The 27,063-nt window shown below is 40.2% G+C and overlaps 1 protein-coding gene across 2 annotated transcripts in view; it reads right to left on the reverse strand.

The window, feature by feature from the left end:
- cpsf6 (cleavage and polyadenylation specific factor 6) overlaps positions 1-24,007 on the reverse strand; it is a 53,816-nt gene extending 29,809 nt beyond the window's left edge. Inside the window, exons 1-8 of one of the 2 annotated variants that reach the window (XM_072551711.1) lie at positions 23,898-24,007; positions 7,886-8,104; positions 6,884-6,987; positions 5,466-5,611; positions 4,478-4,648; positions 3,204-3,705; positions 1,755-1,870; positions 649-802 (exon numbers count right to left, since the gene is read on the reverse strand). In XM_072551711.1, coding sequence (XP_072407812.1) covers positions 649-802; positions 1,755-1,870; positions 3,204-3,705; positions 4,478-4,648; positions 5,466-5,611; positions 6,884-6,987; positions 7,886-8,104; positions 23,898-23,957 — 1,472 coding nt within the window. In that variant the 5' untranslated portion in view covers positions 23,958-24,007. Of the gene's footprint in view, positions 1-648; positions 803-1,754; positions 1,871-3,203; positions 3,706-4,477; positions 4,649-5,465; positions 5,612-6,883; positions 6,988-7,885; positions 8,105-23,392; positions 23,501-23,897 lie in introns of those variants that run through there. The other variant, XM_072551712.1, reaches the window with a different exon arrangement.
- Positions 24,008-27,063: the final 3,056 nt, after the last annotated feature.

Consider the following 27,063-nt stretch of genomic DNA (forward strand, 5'->3'; position numbering starts at 1 on the left):
AACAGTTGCACTGTTCTAAGGTACATGTGACAATAAAATCAGATAAGTTGCCTCATCATTATAAAAGGGTGCCACTTACATTGAAGCTCAGTTCCCTTCGACAATCATATACTTTGCAGCCCAATTCTGCATCATTATTTGCAATAATATACTCAGACAATGCAATGACATACATAGCCCAAGACAGTATTTTTATAGTATGGATGACTCAGCTACAAGATTATCTGACACCATACTCCAATTTTACTCCAGGCTTACCTAGAATTCCAACAGGAAATTAACCATCTATTTCAATTTGCTCTCTCCTCAGTTGATCGTTCAAAAACTAAGATAGCCCCTTTGCAGGTAAATGTCAATTTTTATGAGATAACCTCCCACCCTTTTCTCACTGCATAGGTTAAGGACAAATAATTCTGAACAGCATTGCCAGAGAATGTAATTGAAGTAAATACCTTGGCGGAGCAGGGGGAGGTTGGGGTGTCGAGTGATATTTTTGAAATGGAACAGAAAGTGAAATTGACACACACGCTACTGACTACTATGTTACCAAAATAATTATTGATTGTACTTTGAATCATCAGAAAATAATTGTTATTTATTAACCTCAGTTAAATTGCTGAACTTTAAAGATGGCAATTATTGCCTTACCGTGACCCAGAACCATATGACTTTGATTCTATTCCATGGAGACAATCCTGTAGAGAACTTATGAGAACTTTGCAACGGTCGTCTGCAGATACTTTAGATTGCTTTATCAAAGAAATAGCAGTAACCAGGGTTTCAATAGCACTCCCGTAATCACCTGAAATCCAAAAAAACCATTAATCTATTAAAATTGTTCAGCTTTCCAGAGTTAACTAAAAATTAAGTTCACATTGAATTTTTTTACTTACAGCTACTGTGTCTTATTTAACCCAAGCCCTGCAACTTTAACTTTGATCTTACACTCTGATATTTACTTTAGCCTAAAAATAGATCAACTTCAGTTCAGTTCATGGTCCTATTGATAAAATCATAAGAAAAAGAGTAGACTGTTCAACTCCACGAGCTCACTTCACCACTCATCAGCATCACAGCTGATCTGACAACCCTCACGTCAACCTTCCTGCCCTTTCTCCATAACCCTTAATTATGGCACTGTCAAGAATCAATCTTCAGATTCTGCCCGCTCAGCACTCTGCAGCACGGAGTTCCCAAATCACTCAACCCACCAAATAGCTAATGCATACAGACCAAAAGGGCCTTAATTTAATCTCCAAGCACATTCCCATTTTCCCAATTTGTTTAAGTCATGTTATTACACATTGCTGAAACAAGTGGGACTTGAACCTGGGTCTCCTGGCTCAAAAAAAGGAACACTATTACTGCATCACAGCAACCACTATCTGAAGATTGCTCAACTTGCTGCATTAATTAATCTCAGTTAGCCAATCAACTGGATCTCCAGTTGAAAACTTTGCTTTGGTTGGAGATTAAAGGGGAGCAGGGGGGAATGCAGTTGCAATGTTTTGGTTCAACTGCTGAATGCCCAAAAGATTCCTACTAACACAAACATCATGATAGTGAGTCAAATGGTACATTTTCATACATAATGCACATACTTTGTGAAGATCAAATGAATCAACTGAGTCTCAATTAAACAGGCAAAGCACTATGTGGCTTATAGTATCAGTACAATCCTGGATAAACTTTTCAGAATAGAAGCAGTATTGAGGGTGGATTGAGAAGTAAAGAATCAAATTGCTCCAATTTACCAGCACTAGCATCTGACACAGCCCTTGATATTGCACTACTCGAAATGGCTCTGTTTCGATTCATGATTTCCTCAAATTCTGCTTCACTCAGTGGAGTCCTTGAAGAATCCATGTCTCTGTTATAGAAAGTAAAGCAGACAAAAGCAAGCTGAGCACAAATTTATTTTTTTGGAATCACAGCAACAAAACTGATACTTTTCCACTTTCTAAACTGATCTATTGGATAAAGTAGAGGGGGAAAAACCAAAGAAGAAAACCATTTCTGGTAAATTTCTTTGTGCATGCTAATGCTGGAAATTCTTTCCCACTTACGAATGATAAATAGTGACAAAATTCAGATGAAGCCTAAAGTTTAACCTTACTGTGTTTGGACCTAATTTCTAAGAGCAAATCTACCTGCATCCAATTGTATTTTATCCATTCATTATCATTACTGCCATCTGGAGTATTATTACACTTTATTGCAATTTCATTGCTGCATGAGTCAAAACTTAACCCATATTCTAAACAGAGCGCAATTAAACTTTACAAATGGTGGACAGAGAAAGGACTGTTCTAAAAGAGAGTGTTTTATCAGGATGGCCACATGATTTGACAGCAAGTGATTTGATATCTACAGTGTACTCTGTGAAAGAAAACCAAACAAAGGTTGTGGATAGCTGAAGATGGATCATCTCAACATCGGAACCAGGAAGCAAAGTTGACTGAACTGACACCAGTTTTTTTTTCTAGCTCTGCTAATAGTGTATCTTCTCTAATTGTTTGTCTGTGAGTATGCATATATTTAAGAGGCACTTTTAACCTGGTCTGTACTTTCTATTAACATTGATCTAAAAGTCAGGTAAACTGGGATAGGGTGCATACTTCAATAAACGAGCACATCAGGAATAGCAGAGCTCAAATTACAGTAGGTTGTAATACTTCGATGAAGAATCAAATCACATCATATTTCCTGTTACACTACACAAGTTATCAAACTTAATGTCAAAGTTAATTCATTTGTTCAATCAGGTACTTTGAAAAAGGAGAAAAACTAACTTCCATTTAAGACAGAAGTTCACCACCTTTTGCTGTAAATTTATATATTTAAGTGCTGTAATATGCCTTTGCCTATTCACACACCCACAAATGCACTCCTCTCCAAACATGCAACGGTAACATTGATTGTCATTAGGCAGAAGCCAATTTAAACAAGAGTCTGTACGGCTGAAGCCAAACCATAACAACATATTTAAAAGACCACCAACAAAGTTACAAATTAATGACAGTTTAACATCACACTGGGGAAGAGAGTTTAAAGCACAACCTCTTTTCAACAGTCAACCATTAGTGGATTTTCACCCAAGTCTTAGGAGTCTATATAAAATATAATCACCACAGTCACTTTATCAACCATACACATTAATAACTGACAATCTGCAAAGCTAAACTAAGATACACAAACATTACCTGCCAGCAGGTCCATAGTCTCCTCTATCATATGGTGGAGGACGCCCATATGGATCTGATGGAGGAGGTCCACGGCTGTCAGATGAGGGAATTACATTACTTGCTGGTGGTGGGAAGAAAGCAGGATTCACATGAGGGGCTGGAGGTGGTGCACCAGGTGGTGGTCCAGGGAGATGGGGAGGTGGAGCAAGATTAATTGGTGGGCCAATTGGGCCTGGAGGACGTGGTGGGAAGGGACCAGGTGGTGGAGGTGGCCCTTGTTGGGGAGGAGGGGGGCCAGGGGGAGGACCGTAGCCTGGAACAGGAGGGGGAGGACCAGGAGGGAGTGGTCCCATGGGAGGTTGCCCAAACGGTTGTCCTGGAAACAGAACTGGGGGCGGAGGACGATCACCACGGTTTGGTGGACCACCTAATGGAGGAGGAAGACCTTGTCCAGGTGGAGGCGGACCCGGGGGGCCTGGTGGACCAGGAGGACCTGGAGGTGGTCGTGGTGGACCTTGCCCTGACAAAAATAAAAAAAGATGCTGTCACATTCAAAGAAATGCAATTTACATGATTCACTTGATAGTCAAGATTACATGGATTACATTTAGATCAATATTTAACACTAATAACTTTGCATTACAATTTCTTTAAATTTAATAAATGCTCAAAATAACATCAAAATGGAAACAGCACTTGAACAGGTCAATCACAGCATTTAAAAAAAATTTGCCTAGTCAGCTATTCCATCTATTTACTAATTGAGAAACTGTCCAAGTGATACTTATAAAACATATCACTTAATTGGTCACATCATCCCAAGCGCAAGGAATGCCAAAGTAGCTAGAATACAGAACACATTGCTATTTGCAAAAATTTGAGACAAATTGCGTTCACAATTAAGATTAGGCTTGACGCATGTCCTCAGTACTTGTTATTCATCAGGGATGAAGCATGGACTTCCCGCATAAAACAAAATCCCAGAAATCACTCCGATGTAACACAGGTGGTATGGGGATTTAAGGTTTTCAGCTAACCTTTTCAGTTGTTGGATCAGACATCAGCAATAAGTGACCTGACATGAGTGAAAAGCAGGGTCTGGAAACAATGTGAGGGGAAGGGGGAGGCATTTAGAATATGAGAATGCATGCATGAAGCATGAACTCCTAACCTTGATGAGCTGGATGATATACCATGGAAACTATCTGATACTGAAATGAACTCTAAAAAAAATTTGGACCTATGGGGCTTTATTACCACCTTAACCAGTGCTGTTAATCAGCTTTGCTCACCAGGAAAAGGTGGAGGCCCTCCTGGTCCAGAAGGCCCTGGGAATCTGTCCCCACCAGGGCCAGATGGTGGGAAACGACCACGTCCTCTTCCACTCTGAGAAAATGCTAATCGACTGTTAGCTCCAGGCGGGCCAGCTTTCCCTTCCCCTGACATTTGGCCAGACTGAGTAGCTGCAAAAATTATAAAACACCAATTATTTTGCTAAAAATTACAACTTAATAACAAACAAAGCAAACAAATATCACAACATTTGGTCAAGTAATAACTTTTGAGATCAGATTTATAGAACCTACAATCGATGGGTAATACATTCGTACTTCTGCGAGCATGTAGTGCCAGAGAGCAGACCAGGTGATGCCCAAATTCTCTCACTGAACAGATACAAGTATAAATTAAGTGCACGTGCAAGTGCAAATTTCAAATGCACGTGTTTTAAAATGCATGCGTTTTTCAAGTATGCACCCTACATTGCGTCATGGAATGACTGCGTCAACCAGTTTTCGCTTAAAATCCAAAGTTTACATAATTTTAGATTCACGAGCTACAGATTGTCATTGCTGGTACACAAGAAAGCATGACAATCGATGCGCTCAACAGTGCCACAAACAGCATGCTTTCTTTTGGTTAAAAGTAAACTTGGTCGTCAGATGACAAACTTCTTGCTCTTGATAATGACGTGGGATTTTTCATTGTCACCTCAACAGATAGGAGTTTCTATTAATGCGTATCAGATATTGCACCACGAATAAGACAGTCTCTTAGTAATTACACAGACACATTAAGGTGAGTGCTCAAATTTTAAGAGTGGATGTAGGATTCAAATCATAAAAGATAAGGTTTATTGCCAATTACATCAAATTTAAAATGTTGCAATTAGTATTAAAGACATAATTCAATCATACAAAGTTAAAACTTTTTATACAACTTCTGACAGAGCACAAAGATGCTAAATAATGTTAAACAGTGCATGTATTTATAGACTCTTACATTTTCTAGACTGCATTTCAAACTGACTGAGTGACTGTTTATTGCATGGTGTGACGATAGGATTCTGTCCATGCATATCTCGTTTGGGCAGCATATCCATCAATTTTTTGGATGAACTTTCTGATCCCACACAAATGAGGGCAAACCTGGTTTAAAAATAAAATATAAAATAACCACACTTAATTGCATTTTGCCTTTTAATAACACTAAATGCTGTTTGTCACTTGTGGCAAATCTTGCTCCATACATTATTACACAATTTTGTACAATTTTTTTAACATAGTCTAATATTTGTAGGATTTGATATTACAAGTTTCTGATGAATTCTCCCTGCATTATATATGTTTTACTCATGGTGTTAGAATCACAATTCACCGCAGATCCATTTTTTAGGCTAAAATAAATTACAAATAGAACATTACTAAGTTGCTCCATAAAGCAAGGCATGACAGATGGAGTTAAATTTAGAGAAATGCATTGCATTTGCCTTGCGTTTTGGTAAGTTCTGCCCTGGTTTGCCTTATAATTAATGGTAGGGCTTTGGGAATATTGCCAAAGAGATCTGGGGTGCAGATGACGAAGGTAGCATTCGACACTTTATTGCACTGGTCAATGCATTGTGTATAGAAGTTGGGACGTCATATTACAGTTGTATAGGACACTGATTATGATACTTTTCCAATACTGCATTCAATTCTGGTCTCCCTGCAAGAAGAGGGGGGATGCTGTTCAACTTGAAAGGGTTCAGAAAAGATCAACAAGAATGTTGCTAGGACTGGAGAATTTGAACTGTAGGGAGAGGTTGAATAGGCCGGGGCATTTCCCCCAGAAGCAGAGGCCGAAGGGTGATTTCGAGAGTCACAAACGTACAGCACAGAAACAGACCCTTCGGTCCAACTCATCCATGCCAACCAGACATCCTAACCTAATCGCGTCCCATTTACCAGCACGTGGCCCATCTCCCTCTAAACACTTCCTATTCACATACCCATTCAGATGCCTTTTAAACTGCTGTGATCGTACCAGTCTCCACCACTTCCCTTCATAAAATCAAAGGGCATGGATAATGGAAAGTCAAGACTTTTTACCCAGGATAGGGCAGTCCAAAACTAGAAGGCATAGGTTTAAGGTGAGGGGGAAAGATTTAAAAAGGACCAGAGAGACAATTTTTTCTTGGAGAGTGGTGCATGTATGGAACAAGCTACCAGAGCTATAAGAGGCAGGTACAATGACAACATTTAAAAGAGGTACATCAACATGAAGAGTTGAGGGGGATGTGGGTCAAACATTGGCAAATGGGACTAGATTTATTTAGGATATCTGGTCAGCATGGATGAGTTGGACCGAAGGGCCTGTTTCCATGCTATACAACTCGCTTACAAGGATTTAAAAAATATGAATCCATCATGTGCTCTCACCCCTTTGACTGTCCATTAGCCCGGTTCTCAAAGAATTTGATTTCTAAAAGATCAGTTATGCCCATTGAATGGAGAGCTTCAGTCAAATCCTCATCTGTGGTCCACTGCAAGACAATATGAGGAAAAATGAATACTTGAAAGACACATAATACATTAAAACAGATTTGAACCGCATTCAGATTCTAATTTAACTGCTGAATTTATACAAGATGCTTGACCATGAAATACAGAGGAGTGAAAGATGTAATTACATCAAGTATAAACATGAGGATTTTCAGAATACACCAAAAATCCTTCAATATAAATCAGACTGAAATGCAGTTTTTAAAAAACAAATCTATAAAGTTTTGTTTCCTAACTGTTGAGAATCCTAGGTAGCATCTGTTACACGTAACTAATGTTAATGTTTGAAATTCTCTAAAACAATAGATCGGACACATTTGTTTGTCACTAGGGACAAGTTAATATATGTTTCACACTGGATAGCTAACTCATCAATACAGATCCCATAGGAGCCTGTACATCTCTCCCTACTGGGTTAAATGGTGGAAAAAACTGTCACAAGCAGATGGGGTTGACTTTTAAATTGATTCACTACTGAATATATGCAGCAACTTCTTGTGCAAAGAAGCAGATTTCACCAAAAATATTCTTTCTATTACTGAGCTGAAACAGGAATTTTTGTAATTTTAACTAATAATATTTACTAGGAAGGTGGTAGCATACTAATAATGATGCTCCAACTACTAACTCAGAGGTTCAAGTGAATAGGAGAGACACTGTCAAAACCCACCGTAACTGCTGGTGGAATTGAAGTATTTTTAAAAAAAATTAACATCTGCAATCAAAACCTTCTATCAGGAATGGTGACCATGAAAACATCATCGATTGCTGTTAAATTAATAACTTTCTGATCCAGTGTTCTTTAAGGAAGGAAATTTGCCATCTCAACTATTAAATCAAATTCTTAGCAAATGTCAAGGCCAAAAAAAAAAAACTTACCCAAGTCAGGTTTCCAATATACAAAGCTATTCTCTTGCCAGTATACGTATATACAATATTTGGGCCCAATGAATTAGGAGTTTTGCCACCATCATCAGAGACAGACTGTGGCATGCTATCCATGTAATCACGATCTTCAGGTGCATCTCCATTATTGGCAGATGGTGATATGACATCATCATACAAATCTATCTGATCATGACCACTGTATTCTGTCTCCTAAATAAAGAACAAAGTTCAGGATTTTTATTAAAGTGTTTAATTGTGGAAATTTTTGCTGAATAAAAAAAAAGTGTTCTGTATGAACATAAACACAATTTGATCCTGAAAAATGAACATTTAAGTGTAGGTCAATGACTAAAGATAGCCTATCCTATAACATTATTATCTCCATTCAAACCAATAATTTTTTAAAAATGTGAATATTAAAAAATTACAGAAGCATTTACATTTCAAACAAAACCTTGAGTGTATAAGAGTTGAACACATTAGTAACATCACAAACACATACTTAATAATCAGTTTTTATTTTCACCTCAAGAGATCTGTACCTTACTGTACCTGAAGGGTTCCTTCCCTTCTCTTGGGACCAAAGGAGGTGTACCACTGCTCAGAGATTCTCTTCAGCAATCTTGCTATGAGATTTCTTGGGGAGCTTCCGACTTTCCTTCAATAATTCATAATTGTAAATTCCGCAGATTTCTTGCTTAGTTATGCTAAGCCAGTGAACACCATTGATCTAGGATAGCCCTGTGCCACTAGTCTGTATTTCCTTTACTTCTCTCAAACCTGCTTCCAGGCTCCAACTGCTTCTGTGAGAAAATACATGACTAAATACAAAACATTAAAACCTAACCCCACAACAAGGTGATCTAGGATATACCAGATATAAAATTTTGTCACATTACTGACTTCTACCTTGTAGATGGTGGTCAGGTTTTCAAGAAACAGAAGGTGGTTACTTGCTGCACATTTCCTACCCTATGAACTGCTCTTGTAGCCACTGTACTTACATGGCCAGTCCAGTTCTGTTCCATTCAATGAACCCACCCAGATGTCGAGGCAGTCACTCATGACACTCTGAAGTTTGCCCCGACTTTGTGTCCCATCATTGATCAATACATCATCTTTTTTAATACCCTGAAATTAATCATGTCTCATCTCATATTCAACTTTTGTGTAACACCTTATTGATACCTTTTAGGTATCCAAATACTTTATGTACTGCTTGCAATTTACCCAACAATTTACATCTTCAAAGCTACCAAAAAATTTGTCAAACATTATTGCCCTTTTCAAAAACCACATTAACACTCTTATTGCACGATGGCTTAAATACAGAAACACTAACAACAGATGGTGTAGGCCATCTGACCCTTCAAGCCTGCTCCACTGCTCAATATCTTGACCGATCATCCAACTCAGTACTCTATTCTCACCTTCTCCTAATGCTCTTCAATTTCTTTAGCCCTAAGAATTATATCTAGCTCCTTCCTGAAAACATTCAAGGTTTTGGCCTCAACCATTTTCTGGGATAGAGAATTCCACCGGCACACCACTTCGAATGAACAAATTTCTCCTTAACTCGGTCCGAAACGGACTACCCGACAACCTTACCAATCATGACCCAAGACATCAGGAACATCCTTCCTACACTCATCCAGACTTGTCTTATTAGAATCATAAAAGTTTCTATGAGATTCCCTCTCATTCTTCAAGTGAAAATAATCCTAACTAATCCAGTCTTGCTTCACGTTAGTCCTACCATCTTAGGAATCAGCCAGGTAAATCTTTGTTGCACCCACTCCATAGTCATAACACATCCTCAGATAACAAGACAGAAACTGCACACAGCATTCCAGGTGTAGTTTCACTGAGACCCTATACAAAACATTTGTACTCTTGTACTTGAGTTGCCTCACTGCAAAGGCCAAATACCATTTGGCATTTTCACTGCTTGCTGCACCTGAATTCTTACTTTTAGTGACAGTACAAATACACCAACATCTTATTGCATCTGCCCTTTTCACAACTTATGACCATTCAAATATTAAATCAGCCTTCCTATTTCTGCTAATATGGACACATTTATCGACTATGTACTAATGTTCTGTTAATAACAGGTTCCACAATTTTCCCAATATTATGCAGAATAGGTAAACTAACAGCTTAGTTCTTCTAAAGAAAAGTTTCTGAAAACCTTTGCATCCACCAAGATGAAAGAACTTCAGTCAGCATGATGCTCAACACAACATGCTTTCAACCTCAAAACTAGAAACCAGTCTCAATTCTGGGCGTTAACTTACTGGCATAAATCTAGGGTACTTGTGAATCAGCCTATAGTAGACTCAAAAATGCCAGAAGATGCTAGGGAGGAGCCGGTGTTGATATGACATTAATGTTTTGCTATAAGAGCTATATCTTATGAACCTATACTCCACAACCATCTGATGAAGAAGCAGTACTCTGAAAACTAGTGCTTCCAAATAAATCTGTTGGACTACAACCTGGCATCTTGCGATTTCTCACTAATTTCAGAGGATCTTAGCTGTACAAACAATTGAAGAAATTCAAACAGCGATATTCAAGCACAAAACGAGCATACATTGGCAATGCATAAACTTGAACTGAAACAAGATGAAGCAATTTGTGACGCTTTCCCCAAAAAAAGGCTTGAATCCACACTCAATCAATTGATAGATATGGTTCAAATCATTGAACAGATTTAAGTATTCCGATTTAGGATTTCTTCACCAATGAAGAACTAGCGTGAAAGAAAAACAAAAATCATTTATGTGCATTGATTTGTCTTGCATATGTGCAATTTCTAAAATTTGATAGATTTCATGGTGCACAGGTTACATGCTGAAGGCCTGACATAAAAAGATAATTTACTAACACTGAACTTTCATTACAGTTTTATACAATGAATTCCCACTGATTTTCGAAAAATGTCCCAGTCTATCTCGCTCTCCTTATAATGCACACCTGGCAGTCACAGTCACATGGCTGTACATTTTTTTTGCGCTTTCCTATATCAGAATTGTACAGTATTCCAGACATGGCCTTCACAATATCTGATATAGCTGTAACATGATGTCCCAATTTCCATACTCTGACCAGTGAAGTCAAGTGTGCCAGACACCGCCTTCACCCTGCCTAGCTGTGATGCCACTTTAAAGGAACTACGTACCTGCACCCCTAGGTCCCTGTTTGACAACACACTCCATGGCCCTCATATCAACTATGCAAGTCCTGCCCTGTTTGTCTTAACAAACCTTCCATTTGTCTACATTAAACTCCATCCGCCATTCCTTGACTCACTGTCCCAGTTCATCAAGATCCCATTGTACTCTTAGATAACCATCTTCACTATCCGCTCCACCATCAGTTTATGTTGTCTGCAAATGCACTAACCATGCCTCCTATATTCTCATCCAAATTATTTATATAAATGACAAACAGCAGTGGACCCAGCACTTATCCACTGGTCACAGACCTCGAACCTGAACAACAATCCTCTACCACCAAGCCTCTCGCTCCTGCCATTGAGCCAATTTTGAATCCATTTGGCTATCGCCCCTTGGATCCTATGTGATCTAACTTTACTAGCCAGTTCACTATGTGAATGTTCGCTGAAGGCCTTGCTGATGTCAGTACAGGCAGGGTGGTTTAACATAACACCAGAAGCCAGGGAATCTGAATAACTTATGATAACAGTGGGCAGCACGGTGGCACAGTGGTTAGCACTGCTGCCTCACAGCACCAGAGACCCGGGTTCAATTCCTGCCTCAGGCAATTGACTGTGTGGAGTTTGCACATTCTCCCAGTGTCTGTGGGTTTCCTCCAGGTACTCCGGTTTCCTCCCACAGTCCAAACATGTGTAGGTTAGGTGAATTGGCCATGTTAAATTGCCCGTAGTGTTAGATGCAGGAGTAAATGTATGGGAATGGGTCTGGGTGGGCACGCTTCAGCGGGTTGGTGTGGACTTGTTGGGCCGAAGGGCCTGTTTCCACACTGTAAGTAATCCAATCTAAAAAAAAGATGTCAAGAAAAAAATGGAGATGCGCATTTTGGGAAAATTTCATTTAAAGAGCCATCCCGTGAGAAACGAATGTCTTGCGTAACAGCAATTATATTCCTAAAATAGTTCAATGTCTCACTAATAGTAGACCAGGAATTCTGCCAAATATCATATGATGTCATGTTAAACTTAATGTTAATAGCAGCTACAGGAATTGATGACTAGCCTAATTTCTTCTGAGAAAGTGGTCAGATCAACGACGCAGCATTATCCCCCTCCACAGAAAAATATTTCACTAAACCAAAATAACCCAAGTTACTCAAGGAAGCTACTTAATCCAGAGCCTGTATCGGTTATTTCAAGAGCAATCCAGTTGGTTATACTTACCCATATCCCTGCAATATCTTCTCTTCCAAAATATTCCCTCTTGAAGGTTACAATAATCTACACAATAACCAACCACGTGGCAGATTCCAAATTTTTACCAGCAGTTGCATAGCAGCACCCTGATTCCACTGTCGATCTTAAGTTGTGCTCTCAAGTTACTCAACTTCTGGACATCATAAAAGTTAGATATTTACTAAACCTTTTTGATTTTAAAAGCAACTATTAAATTTACTCAACCTTCTCTGTTTTAAGGAAACAAACCCTAGCTTCTCCATGCAAGTATCTGTCAAGTAAGAACCATTCCAGAATCACAGCCCAAATTTTTGGATTTTCTATGTTTCCCAGAAGTAATGGTTGCTGCTTTTCAGTGTATAACAAAGTAACAATAAAACTAATGGTTCACACGGAAAATCTTTCCAAGCTCCCTGTCAAACATGGTGAGAAGTTCACTTTTGAAGCACACAACAATAATATAAATATTATGCAAGTCAGTTTAATCCTTCAACTTAATTGGGTCAATGCATTGTAATGTGAACCATAACTCTGGATTATAGTCAGGTTCATATTAATTGCAAAATTATACTAAACAGTTAAGAGACAAAGAAATTGTTTCATGAAAATTGACAAAGCCAGTGAAACAGGCCAATAAACCAAAGTGATCAGAACTTATCACTTATTAATGGCCACTGGTAGGCATGTTTGATAGTCATGACTTGAAAAATAGGGAGCACCAAATGGAAACGACAATGCCGGAGTGCAATGAAAAATGAGAACCAACGTGGCAATCTGGTGATGGTGGGGTGTCACTGCTATCTTCTTGCCAACCAAGCTATAATGCAGATTAACAGTCCAACTATTGAAAGAGAACTTTAAACTGCCAGCTATTTAACAAGCAAAGCTTAAACTGGAATTGAAGGTCGGTTCGCCAAGCCAGTTGATATTTTTGCTAACATTTCACCCCTCTACTGGGTGACATCTTCAGGGTTATGTGGCCTCTGGATGAAGTGCTGTTGTTATGATCTGCCCCGAATTTACTCTGTTCGGTCAGGGAGGGTGGTTCTATTTCGGGTTTTATGTCATTGTGGTCTGTACATGATTATTTCACTACCTCTGTTAATGGCCCCAGTGGATGAATACCAGGCTAAGAATTCCTGAGCTGTCTTAGTTTTATCTGCCCCAGCTGAATCACTGTCCTTCATTGTCAGTACGTATTGACGCAAGGGAGAACTGGTGGTATCATTTTGTTGCAAGCTGATGCTCATGCTTTCTGGTGAGGAGTTTCCTGCCTGTTTTTCCTATGTAATGTTTCTCGCAGTTGTTGCACTGTATTTTGTGCATCACATTCAACCTGCACATTATGGAGATGGAGTCTTTTGTCTTGGATAGTAGCTGACCAAGTGTGGCTTTTGGTTTGTGCAGTCATTATTCCCAAAGGATGTAAAGAGTCTTGTAGTCAGTTCTGAGAAGTTTCTAATAGATGGTCAGTATGTTAGGGTGCACAGTGTCTTCTTGGTGCTGTCTGAATGCTAGACACTGGTGGATGAATGTGTTAGGGTATACATTATGAGCAAAGATTTTGTATATTTGTTCCTCTTTTTGACAGGCTCTGGTGTCTTGACACAGCTCGGTTTGTGAACACTGTTGAAATTAAAAATCCGCTCTGTATGTGTAGCCTTTCTGTACACTTTGGTAAAGCATTCACCACTGTTAGTTCGTTCTACCAGAATAACGACAGCAAACAAACACCAGGTACTATTCAAGACAAAAGCCCCCATACCCACTACACACAGCAAGAATGTGATATACCAAATACAATGCAGCAACTGCAAGAAACATTACATAGGACAAACAGGCAGGAAACCAGAGTACATGAGCATAAATTTGCAACAAAACGAAACAACTAGCTTTCCCTGATGTCAATACATGTTGATAATGATGGACACAAATTCAAATGGGACAGGCAAAACAAATACAAGATCAGGAATTCCTGGAGGCCTGGTATTCATGCACTGGTACCATAAACAAACATGTTGAAATAGACCCCATCTACAGACCACTACAGTACAAAACCAGAAATAACCACCCACCATGACAGAAAAACCATACAAATTCAGGTCAGATAACAAAAACAACCAGAGGCTATTCTGTAGTGAAGATGTCACCTAGTAGAGGGACAAAGTGTTTAGAGAGAAAAAAAACCAACCAACCAACCACAACCTGAGCTACAGATCTTCACAAAAACATTTAACAGCTTAAACTGCTCAGCAGTGGCAGCTATCCATCAATAAATTGAATTGCTGCTTGAATAGGAATTATTTCTGTAGTAGGAAGCTGACTTAGCTGTTACAAATAATTTTGAGTGGCTTACTTGGAAATTTGGTGGATGTAAAATACTCCAGAAGTAAGGAGGTGCTGCTTTTTACACATTTTTCAGCATGCAATTGCTGGTGAGTAGTAAGACTTGGTGAGTTCAAGATTTTATCCCACAGGCACAGTGGTTTAAACTGCTACTAGGGAAATACAATAACGTATTAAATATATAACATGTTATAATTATTAGGAATGTAGATGTCAGCTGAATATTTCCAAAAGATAAAATCTAATTAGTTAAATAAAACGGTAGGGAAGGCGATGTGTGTCAGTTGTAGCACATGAGGACTGGAGGAGACAAGTGATCTAAGGCAATCACATCTTCTGTAGGAGCCCACAAAAGGAATTTCAGCTCAGAGTCAGGGAGCTGGACAATGGAAGGAATTACCTGGACGTGGCTTTTGGAAGTAGTCACAGGGAAACAAATTAGTAATTAAGACTCAGCTCTTGAAATTGCCTAACATATTCAAGGTTCTTGTATTTTGTGTAGGACAAGAGCCAAAATTCTAGGAAAGATGAACAATCTGATGACAGTGTCATGGTCCAGGGAACTATTTAAATGGGGAGAGTGAAAAGGAATGCAGTTGCAATCGGGCAAAATCAAAATGGATACTGGTCTCTGCAATCGAAAGCAAGTCTTGGAAGGGTGCACTGCCTAACTAGTTCCAGGGTTAAGAATATCATCTTCAGGTGGAGGGAAATTGAGAGTGCAAGAGAAAAGATCCAATTACCATGGATTAGATAGGCAACAATGGCACAAATAGGAAGAACAGTTTCTGCTGTGGGAATGAGCACTTGCAGCCATATTGGAATGGAGAACCACAAAGATGATAATGTCTGAATTATTAACTATGCCACAAGCAAACTGGCATAGAATTAGTATGATCAAAATGAGTTGGTTGCATGGATGAAAAACTGGTTAGGGAGAAATGGGTTGTGATTCATAGGACACAGGCTCCAGTGCTGAATAAACAGAAAGCTGACCATGGGAGGTGTTCAGCTAAACTGCAACAGGACCAGTGTTCAGGGGCTCGTGAAATAATCAGGGCTGAAATTGTGTGGACTGGACAGAGAGAGATTTGAAAAGTTAGAAAGTTAGGACAAGACAATCGAACAGCATAGTAATAGTAACCAGAGTGTGACAGGAAGAAACGGGGTATGCAAACATAAGAATGGACCAACAGATTGATAATCAACTAACAGAAGGGAAAATGATTTAGGGTGGAGGGAAATTCTAAAAATGAAAGTTGAGGCAAATAAGTGTATCAACAGGAGTAAAGGCAAGCTGAGTGAGACACTGAGAAAATTTCAAATGTAATAGTTCAGTCAGCAAGTCCATGTAGTAAATTGTTTAAAAAAGGTCACGACCTGATTATGCTTAGTTGCCATGAATAAATAGATAAACAAGTAGCATGAAGAGGCAAGAACAGAAATTACTGGAGAAACTCAGCAGGTCTGGCAACATGTGCAAGGGGAAAGCAGAATTAACATTTAAGTCCAGTGATTCTTCAGAATGCAGATGCTGCTAGACCCAGAGTTTCTCCAGCGATTTACGTTTTTGTTGCAAATCAAAAAGGTTGCACAAGGGCCAAGAAAAAAATTCAGCACTCAATTTTAGATCATAACGACACAAGTGGTGTCGATCTAACCTCGCTGAAGAGATGTGTTTACAAGGTGACCAAGACTGCGAAATAAGTACTCCAGTACACAAAATACTTCAAAGTTGGTCAGATAGAAAAGGAGGCATAGGAAGGTAGGAAGATATAAAAGCAAGAGAGAAAATCTTGGCTCAGAAAAATCAGGAAGATATAATCAGCATGGGTAGAGATCAAGGTCAGCAAAGTTGGAAAAATGCTGGATGATTAGTTAGAGCTTAGCATAGATCATTAAAACAAGGAATTATTGGAGCTTAGTAACAAAGGTAATTAATATTTGTTGAGAATGTTAATCTTCATATAAATTGCATTAAACAAATTGGTAATAATTGTCTTCAAAGAGTTTACAGGACACAATGGCTTTGAGAATTTCCTGGAAGAACATGTAATGGGCAGGGTTAATTAGAAATTTCATTGGAAAAATTTACTGACAAATAGTGATCATAACACAAATGAATTTAACATCAAGCTTGAAATCAACATGCTTCAATCTCAAACAAAATCTTAAACTAAAGAAAGCCAATTACATAAGATGAGAGCTGGCTATGATTAGTTGCTTAAGTAGAATTGTAAGAGCTTCTGCAGGAATATGAAATGGAGAAGTCATCCAATGGAAACGTTGGTCCTTTTGAAGTAGGAACAGGGGAAATCATGGAGAATGAGAACACAGCAAAGGCATTGCACAAATAATTCTGCTCCACAGCAGAAGACTCAAGTTGCATGTCAGAAAGGTTGCCCTAGGGCCAAAAAGAAAGATAAAAATTAAAAGTAACTAATAATACACAAAAAGCCCTGCAAAATTGCAAGGGACTAAAATCCCCAGAACATGATCAACACCCTCAGGATTTTCCAAAACTCCCTGGATCCTGGAAAAGTCCCAGAAGACTAATAGGTAGTAAAGATAACAGCTTTATTCAAGATTGAGTGTAAAAACAGGAAACGACAGGCCATTTAGCCTCACATCATTAACTGCAAAGTGTCAGAACCTGTTATTAACGAAATGTTATAATATGATTAGAACAAGGCAACATTTTTATAAGTTTGTGGAAATTGATATTTAGCCAACAAATTTATTAGGAATGTAACTATTACAGTAGATAATGTGGAACCAGTACATATAGTATACTTGGATTTTGCAGAAGGAACTCAATTAAGTGCCAAAGGTTAATATATAAGTTAAGGACTCATGGAGCAGGGACTGAAAAAGCATGGATTAAGAATTGGTTAACAAACAGGAGGTTGAAAACAAGGACAAATGGGACATTGGCAGTTCATGATTAGTGGAGTAGAGAAAAAAAAAATTCAGTGTCAGGACCTCAGGTATTTTTAGTCCATTTTAATAACTCAGATGCAGAATAAGGTATCTACACTTGCTAAGAATACAAAGCTTGGTGGAAATGCAAGTTGTGGAGACTAAGAAATACAGACAGGTCAGATCTGTGGGCATTGAGAATAGGAAAGCAGATTTGTTTCTTTTAAAACGTGTTCAGAGACTTGGGTGTGACTCTGCATGGAACTTCATAACATAGCAGGCAGGTACAGCAAGCAATTAGAAGTATTTTTTCCAAAACCAACAGCCTCCCAAATGAATATTGCCAGCTTTTACATTTTGCCTGTTTTCAGGCTGCACTTCACCACTCAACACAGCAAAAAGACTGCTGAGCAAAACCAATTATTAGTCCAGAGACACACTTACTGATGCAGCATCATGCTGAAAAAGCTGGTAGGTTACTTTATTAATTTAAAATGAATTTTAATTCCTATTTGGCAGCTTATAAAAACATCCAGGTTTCAGATGCTTAAATTGAGACCATATAGCTTTAGCATATTGATCTTTATTACAAGGGGAGTAGAATACAAGAAGAATTGAGAAACCTTGCTACAGTTGTACAGAAATTTCATCATTCAGTTGTGAAATTTTAGAAGTCGCTACCCTAAGATATTATGGATACTCACTGAATATATTTAAGTCAGAAATAGATTTCTGGTCTCAAGGAATCAAGCAACAAGGGGAGCAAGCAGAAAAATGCAGTTGAAGCCTAAGATGGGCCATATGATTTTCTCCTGCCCCTATTTATGTCATTCACCCAAAAGCATCAATTGGTAGTGTTACATATGAAATAGAAAGAGTACTGAATTTCAAAATGAACTTTTCAGATAGCATCTGTGGCCTAGAATGTTTGTTTTCCTCTAGTAAACTCCTGCCATGCTTATATAGTCATCGACAATAATTTCCTGCTCTACTTCATAAATTCTAAGTTGCACGTTATCTTCTTTTCCCTCTCAAGTCTCTCCTCACCCCAACCATTCTTAACCCTTCACCTAGTAAACAAAATACATTTTCTCTTATCATTCTCTTTGTAAATTTAATAACCACATTTGTACTAAACTTCTGTGTCTTCAAATGAGATGCTCCGAGAACTTAGTTTTAATAAAAGCATGCAGATAAATATGGAAAAGCTTATTTAATTGAATTTCTGGAATTGTCAATGTTTATTAGTGCAGTTTCTATATAAAATGCAGAGATTAAAACATAATTGTCTACAGCTTATGGTTGTACTATCAGTTCCAGTCCTACCAAAGAGGGAGTTGTGCTGAATCTTGTACAGTACTAGGAAACAAAGCAGGCCAAGTGAACAAATTTCGAGTGGGAGAGCACTTGGGAAATAATGATCATAATAAGGTTAAATATTATGCTGGAAAAGGGGGGAAAAGAAGTCAGTTGATGATTAAAATCCCAGACTAGAAAAAGGCTGGTTTTAGAGACCAAAAGGTTGAACCAGAGCTGGGTGATTGGAAATGCAATTTGGTGGATAAAAGAGTGGATGAAAAATTAGGGTCTTTCGAAAGAGAAGGAATAGGGTGCAAGCTAGTTGAGAAATAAATGAGTTATCTAAAGATATCTAGCTAAAGACTACCTTTATTCGTAGTTGACTAAAGATATCAATGAGAACATAACGAAGAAAAAGGAGACACATGGTGCATATTGGAACAGTAATAGAAATAGAAATTCAGAAGGAAAATCACAAATGCAGGAGAGGAGTTACGCTTGGAATAAGGATGTTGAAGGTGAAGCAGGCTGCATTAAAATAAACATGAATAGTAAAGGATTAGTGAAGGATAGAATGGGACCAATGAGGAATAAGGAGGGTGAGCTGCTCACTGAAGCAAATTGTATGCAGAGGTATTTAATAAGTACGGCACTTCTGTCTTTACCAATAAGAAAATGGTGACAATGGCACAGTTGAAAATGTGGGTGTTAAGCAATGAGTAGTATAGTGACAGATAAACAGAAGGTGCAAAGAAGGCTGGCAGAACTCCAGATCGAGAAGTCATTTAGTCCAGATGGAATGTACCCTCGATTGCTGAGAGGTGAGAGAGCAATTTGCGGAGCTGTTGACAGACATTTTCCAGGCTGGGGAGTTGGAGGATTGCAAAAATGGTGCCATTGTTTATGAAAGGGGTAATGATAAGCAAGACATTACAGGTTTGTCAACTTGATATTAAGAATGGACGAAACTGATAGAAGCCATAATACAGGATAAGTATACACAGAAAAAAATACGGAAACATATAGTTTACATAGCTTTGAGAAGGGCAGTTCACGTCATAGAGTCATAGCGATATACAGCATGGAAACAGACTCTTCGGTCCAACCCGTCCATGCTGACCAGATATCCCAACCCAATCTGTCCCACCTGCCAGCACCCAACCTATATCCCTCCAAACCCTTCCTATTTATATATCCATCCAATTGCCTCTTAAATGTTGCAATTGTACCAGCCTCCACCACTTCCTCTTGGCAGCTCATTTCATACATGTACCACCCTCTGCGTGAAAAAGTTGCCCCTTAGGTCTCTTTTATATCTTTCCCCTCTCATCCTAAATCTATGCTTTCTAGTTCTGGACTCCCCGACCCCAGGGAAAAGACTTGGCCTATTTACCCTATCCATGCCCCTCATGATTTGGTAAACCTCTATAAGGTCACCCCTCAGCATCCGACACTCCAGGGAAAAAAGCCCCAGCCTGTTCAGCCTCTCTCTCTAGCTCAAATCCTCCAACCATGGCAAAGCCCTTGTAAATCTTCTCTAAACCCTTTCAAGTTTCACAACATCTTTCCGATAGAAAGGAGACCAGAATTGCATGCAATATCCCAACAATGGCCTAACCAATGTCCTGTACAGCCACAACATGATCTCTCAACTCCTGTACTCAATATTCTGACTAACAAAAGAAAACATACCAAACACCTTCTTCACTATCCTATCTACCTGCAACTCCACTTTCAAGGAGCTATGACCTTGCACTCTGAGGTCTCTTTGTTCAGCAACACTCCCTAGGACCTTACCATTAAGTGTATAAGTCCTGCTAAGATTTGCTTTCCCAAAATGCACCACCTCGCATTTATCTAAATTAAACTCCATCTGCTACTTCTCAGCCCACTGGCCCATCTGATCAAGATCCCGCTGTAATCTGAGGTAACCCTCTTTGCTGTCCACTACACCTCCAATTTTGGTGTCATATACAAACTTACTAACTGTACCTCTTATGCTCACATCCAAATCATTTATGTAAATGACAAAAAGTAGTGGACCCAGCACCGATCCTTGTGGCACTCCATTGGTGTTGAAAAGTGTGGTGCTGGAAAAGCGCAGCAGCCCACGCAGCATCTGAGGAGCAGGAGAATTGACGTTTTGGGCGTAAGCCCTTCTTCAGGGAAAGGCAAGGACTGATTAGGTATAGTCAACATGGCTTTATGCATGGCAAACCATGTCTCACAAACTTGATTGAGTTTTATGAAAAAGTAACAAAGAGGAGTGATGAGGGCAGAGTAGTAGATGTGATCTATATGGACTTCAGTTTATATACAAAGTAAAAGAGTATAAAAGCAAGGAGGTGATGCTACACCTCTACAGATGTTGGGTCACATCACAATTGAACTTTTGTGTTCAGCTATAGGCACCTTACTTAAGCACGTTAAAGCCTTGGAGAGAGTCAAAAAGGAAATATTACAATGATGCCAGTAAGTCAAAGGAAATATTAGAATGATGCTAGTAATAAGAAATTTTATATACAAGAAAAGCTGAAAGAGATTGGGATTATTGTCCTCAGCAGAGAAGTTTAAGAGGTGACTTGAGCTGAACAAAATTATGAATAATAAAAAAATTTACAATAGTATAATCATAAGCTGTAGACAAATTCAGAAAGGGAGAGCACTTTGGAAATAAAGATACCATATTATGTTGGAAGAGGGTTTTAAAGAGTCAGTAATTGAAATCCCAGACTAGAAAAGGACAGATTTTCAGGGTCAAGTAGTTCCTGAAGAAGGGCTTATGCCCAAAACATCAATTTTCCTGCTCCTCGGATGCTGTCTGGCCTGCTGCGCTTTTCCAGCACCACACTTTTCAACTCTGATCTCCAGCATCTGCAGTCCTTACTTTCTCCTATGCACTCATTGGTTACAGGCCTCCAGTCTGAAATACAACCCTCCACCACCACCCTGTCTACCATTCAGCCAGTTCTGTATCCAAATGGCGAGTTCTCCCTGTAATCAGTGAGATCTAACCTTGCTAACCAGTCTCCCATGGGGAACCTTGTTGAACGCTTTACTGAAGTCCATATAGATCACATCTACTGCTCTGCCCTCATCAATCCTCTTTGTTACTTCTTCAAAAAACCTCAATCAAGTTTGTGAGACATGATTTCCCATGCACAAAGCCATGACGACACTTGATAAATCTGTCCTTGCCTTTCCAAATATATGTACGTCCTGTGCCTCAGAATTCCCTCCAACAACTTGCTCACCGGTCTACAGTTCCCTGACGTGTCCTTACCACCCTTCTTAAACAGTGGCACCACATTAGCCAACCTCCAGTCTTCCAGCACCTCACCTGTGACTATCGATGATACAAATATCTCGGCAAGAGACCCAGCAATCACTTATAGCTTCCCACAGAGTTCTAGAGTACACCTGATCAGGTCCTGGGGATTATCTGAATTGTGTGCATGGACCTACAAAAAGCATGTGATGCAGGGTCACATGACAAGTTGGTTAGCAAATGAGATGTTTGGTATCGATAGGCCATTGGCAGTATGGATTAGAAGTTGGCTAGAAAGTTGGAAACACAGTTAGGTATATTTGGATATTTCTCAGACTAGAGACAAGTTGAAAGTGAGATATGTAGGATTTGGAATGTACTGCCCAGGGGAAAGGTAGAGTTAGATTTCATCAGAGGTTTCAAAAGAGAGTTAATATATATTTGAAAGTTATTAATTTAGAGCATTACAGAGATAGGACTAGAGAATGGGACTAGTTGGGTAGCTCTTTCAGGTGCCTGGATATGATGGGTTGAAAACACAGTAAATTTCAATAATTCTAGGAATATATTTTGTATAACTTCAGGACACCAAAAACCACCTCATAGTAAATTAATTACTTTTTCAAAACAAATGAACTGATTTAACTAAATTACGTCAAGAAACAAGTAGAACAGCTTCAGCAACAAATGTGACGACTGATCGATGAATGTTTGTGCAACCTGGACTTGGGAGAGGGGGGTGAGAATAGGATTTACAATTTGCAAACTCAATTGTGGTGATGCTGAAATTGAAGAAAATTTGGAGAATTAATCCTTTTGGCAGTGGCATAATTTAAAACTGTACTTTGGCCACTTCGCATGCAGGTCGTACAACATTAAAGTAGTGTTAAATTTGTCAGACTAGACGTCGAAAACAGATTGACGGAAGACTGCAGCCAAGAGTAGAAAATAACAAGACATTCCAGATCATTTAACTCTTCCCCCTCCCCCATTTCACTTCAGCGCCATTTCTTCTCCTACTCTAAACAATTTAAGATCTTCCCACCTTAATTGCTCAACCTTGTTTTGAGATAAATGAAGGATTTTAAGTAACATTTGTTGGTAGACGGGACTCTCAGGAATGTGCTGGGTAGGGAACACGCAATAAATAGCTGCTGTTTACTCGCCCGCCTCCCGCTCTCGGGCGCCATGTTGTCATGTTTTGTTCTTCCGAAAAAAAAAGCAGCGCCTCGCTCGGCAGCGCGGTACCCACCGGCTACAAAGAGGACGACCAGAGAAAATACTACCCAACGCGATTTTTAAAATAACCAAGCACCACTGGGGGGTGGACCCTCGGCCGGACGAAGAGCATTGGGGGGGGGGGGGGGGCTGAATGGGAGGAGAGAAAGGCAGCTCTCGGCCTAGTTTCTCACTCTTCCCTCCTTCGCTTTTGAGGGAAGCGGGCCCGGGACCTCCATCCCCGAATGACGATAAGGAGTCCGGTGCCGGCTGCTGGGGGGGGGGGGAAATGGGCGGCCCCAGGAGAAGGGGGTCCTGGGAATCTGTGTTCCCGCTGCACTCCTCTCCCTCCCTCCCCCGCTCAGTGAACCGAGGCCGACTTCACCGTTCCCTCCTACTCTCCTTCGAGTGTGTAGCAGCGAGCGATGGCCACAGTTTTAAAACAAAACTGTTGGGTATTTTTTTGGGGGGGGGGGGCGAAAAAGCAATATCTGGCCAGCGGCGGCCTCGTTCCGAGGCTCACCGATACCGATCATTACCTGATTGAACTCTTCGCCGACATCGGCGTAGATGTCGATGTGATCCACACCGTCGGCCATTTCACCAACTCTCTCTCTCTGTCTCTGCGCCTCGAGCGGCCGTTTGAAGGGTCGCTGCATCACTTCCGGAAACAGCGCCCTCCTCCTCCCCAGCAGGCCGGCGTCGCAATTACACCCTCAACCCTGCGCTCCCTTGACAGCACCGGCCCAGCAATTCCACTCCACCATGTTTAATTTGGGGGTAACCAAAGCAGTTCCATTCTGTGTCAGATTGCACATCCCTCCCCCCCCAAACGCCTGCTTTCTTAACATGCCAAATTACATTTGCAGTTAACAACTAAATTGAAGAGCATAAACCAATTTAGGGCAAACAGTGTGTTGAATGACAAGACCCTGTCAGAGACAAAAAAAATCCAGATGCTGGAATCCAAAGTAGACCAGCAGGAGGCTGGAAGAACACAACAGGCCAGGCAACAACAGGAAATTAAGTCGTCAACGTTTTGGGTATAACCATTAATCAGGATTCCTGAAGACGCGTTGTATCCAAAATGTCGACTTCTCCACCTCTTGATGCTGCCTGTCTTGCTGCGTTTTTCCAGCCTCCTGCTTGAATGACAAGACCCTAGCAAGTATAGAGGATCAGAGGGACCTTAAAAGAAATAAATATCCGCAGATGCTGGAAATCGGAAGCAAAAACAGAAATACTTGGGAAAACTAAGCAGGTCTGACAGCATCTGTGGAGTGAAAGCAGTGTTAACCTTTCAGGTCCAGTGACCCACCTTCAGAAGGACCATGGTGTGCATGTCTGTAGATCCTCAAAAGCAGCAGGACAAGTGGATAAGGTAATTAAGAAAGCACATGGGATACTTGCTGTGAGAAACAAAGCTCACACACTTCAATAATTGCAGTTCAAGACAAAATCTGAATCAGCAGTGTCCTTTATTTTACACTTGCAAGTGGGTGAGATGTCCAGTGCCTATAAGGTAGAGGACATACACACACCAAGTTCAATTCATACATAATATTTATATGATTTGATGTCTTTTGTTTTACATTGCTCCTCCCCTGCTTACATCGTCCACTTCCCTAAGACCGGCCCCCATTACCCCTGTTTATCTCTTGCCTTATCCGGCCTTGTCTGTGACAAAATGCTTATTCCTGGCCTCACAAGGCTGTTTGACCTCATCCTGCTGTAGGTCATTGTTAGGCATATTCTTTCTTCATCATTATCTACCCCCTTCATCTGTGCCTTTCCCGAGGCCGTTCTGATCCCTATGACGCTTTTAATTGGGGTTTGTTCCTGTGTTTTTGTAAAAGTGGGAAGCAGATGTTTATACCTACTGTTTGTACAGGCATATCTAGCTTAACTTCATCCTCTCACAACATCTTATCTATTTGCCCGTAATGTCTACCATTGTTTTGCTGGCACATCTCATTCTGACATACAATTTTAGCTAATACAAAAACAATTATATATTTCCTCCACATCGTTTCCATTCTTGTTGACTCAGCTCTTGGCTAAAACAATTACACACTGGTGTGAGCTCATTTACTTTGTAAAATGGAATTGCAGAAGTAACATTATTTCCCCCACATCCCACATTGCTGTTATTAGTCAAGTCGTTGAATACAAGAGGAAGGAGGTGATGATGGAATAAAAACAAAAATTATTGGAGAAACTCAGCAGCATTTGTGGAAAGAAACTAGAGTTAACACTTCAAGTCTGGTGCCTCTTCATTGGAATTGCAAGTACCTAGGATAAAATGATTTTAATCAGGAATGAGGCTGGGAGCCTTGGGAGTGAAGAGACAAATGGGAGGGGAGTGGGGCTGGGGAGAAGGTAGCTGAGCGTGCAAAAGATGGATGGAGGTGGGGTAAAGGTGATAGGTTGGAGAGTAGGATGGAGTAGATAGGTGGGAAGGAAGATTGACAGATGGGACAGGTCATGAGGGTGGTGCTGAGCTGGAAGGTTGGAACTGGGGTAAGGTGGGGGAGGGGAAATGAGGAAACTGGTGAAGTCCACATTGATGCCCTGGGGTTGAAGGGTTCCAAGGTGGAGGATAAGGCTTTCTTCCTCCAGGCGTCGGGTGGTGAGGGGGTGACGATGGAGGAGGCCCAGGACCTGCATGTCCTTGGCAGAGTGGGAGGGGGAGTTGAAATGTTCAGCCACAAAACGGTGGGGTTGGTTGGTGCGGGTGTCGCAGAGAACATCTCTCCACCCCCGAGACTCCCAGCCTCATTCCTGATGAAGTGCTCTGGCCAAAAACGTCGATTTTCCTGCTCCTCGGATGCTGCCTGACCTGCTCTGCTTTTCCAGCAACACACTCTCAACTTTGATCTCCGGCATCTGCAGACCTCACTGTCTCCAAAATGATTTTATGCTGAAGTTTAAGTGGGGGCATGGGGTTGTGGGAAAGAGAGAGGTGAGTGGATAGGTGATGACAGTGCCCAGAGAGTGAGAGATATGAAAGGGATAGGTAAACAAGGACATAATGGATAGCAGGTCAGGATAGAAGAAAAGATGAATTGGAACCAAGTGTGGCATGGGTATAAAAAACATGGAAGATCAATACATTCTTTTCTACTTTGGGACCCTGCAGCATCAATACCCTCAACATCGAGTTCAAAAACTTTAATGTCTGATTCCATCCTTCCATGTTTTCTACCCACCCCACACCTAAACCTATGCTGACATAGGTTGCTTTTTGCACAATCACACATTCGCACAAAGATACGATTCTTCATTATCAATTATTCAGCTTTTCTTCTGTCCAGGCCTGCTGTGCTTGTTTACCTACCCCATTCACATCTTCCTCTCTCTGGGCTCCGCCTCCACCTATCCACTCACCGCTCACCCCCACCCTCCATTTCAGCTTCAGCATAAATACCATGCTTTCTTAGTTACTAACACTTATAATGAAGAGTCACCAGACTCGAAACTTTAACTCTGCTTTCTTCCCACAGATGCCAGATCTGCTGAGTTTCTCCAACACTTTCTGTTTTTGTTTCAGATCTCTAGCATCTGCAATTCTTTGTTTTATTTTACAGGTTATGATGGAGCTGTGTGTAACTGTACTGTGTGCAGTTCTGGTCACTGCACTGCAGGAAGGATGTACTTGCATTAGACAGAGTGCAGAGGTGATTCTGGGCTGGGGCAATTCAGTTA

The sequence above is a fragment of the Chiloscyllium punctatum genome, chromosome 32 (assembly GCF_047496795.1).
Source record: "Chiloscyllium punctatum isolate Juve2018m chromosome 32, sChiPun1.3, whole genome shotgun sequence".
NCBI classification, from domain to species: domain Eukaryota; kingdom Metazoa; phylum Chordata; class Chondrichthyes; order Orectolobiformes; family Hemiscylliidae; genus Chiloscyllium; species Chiloscyllium punctatum.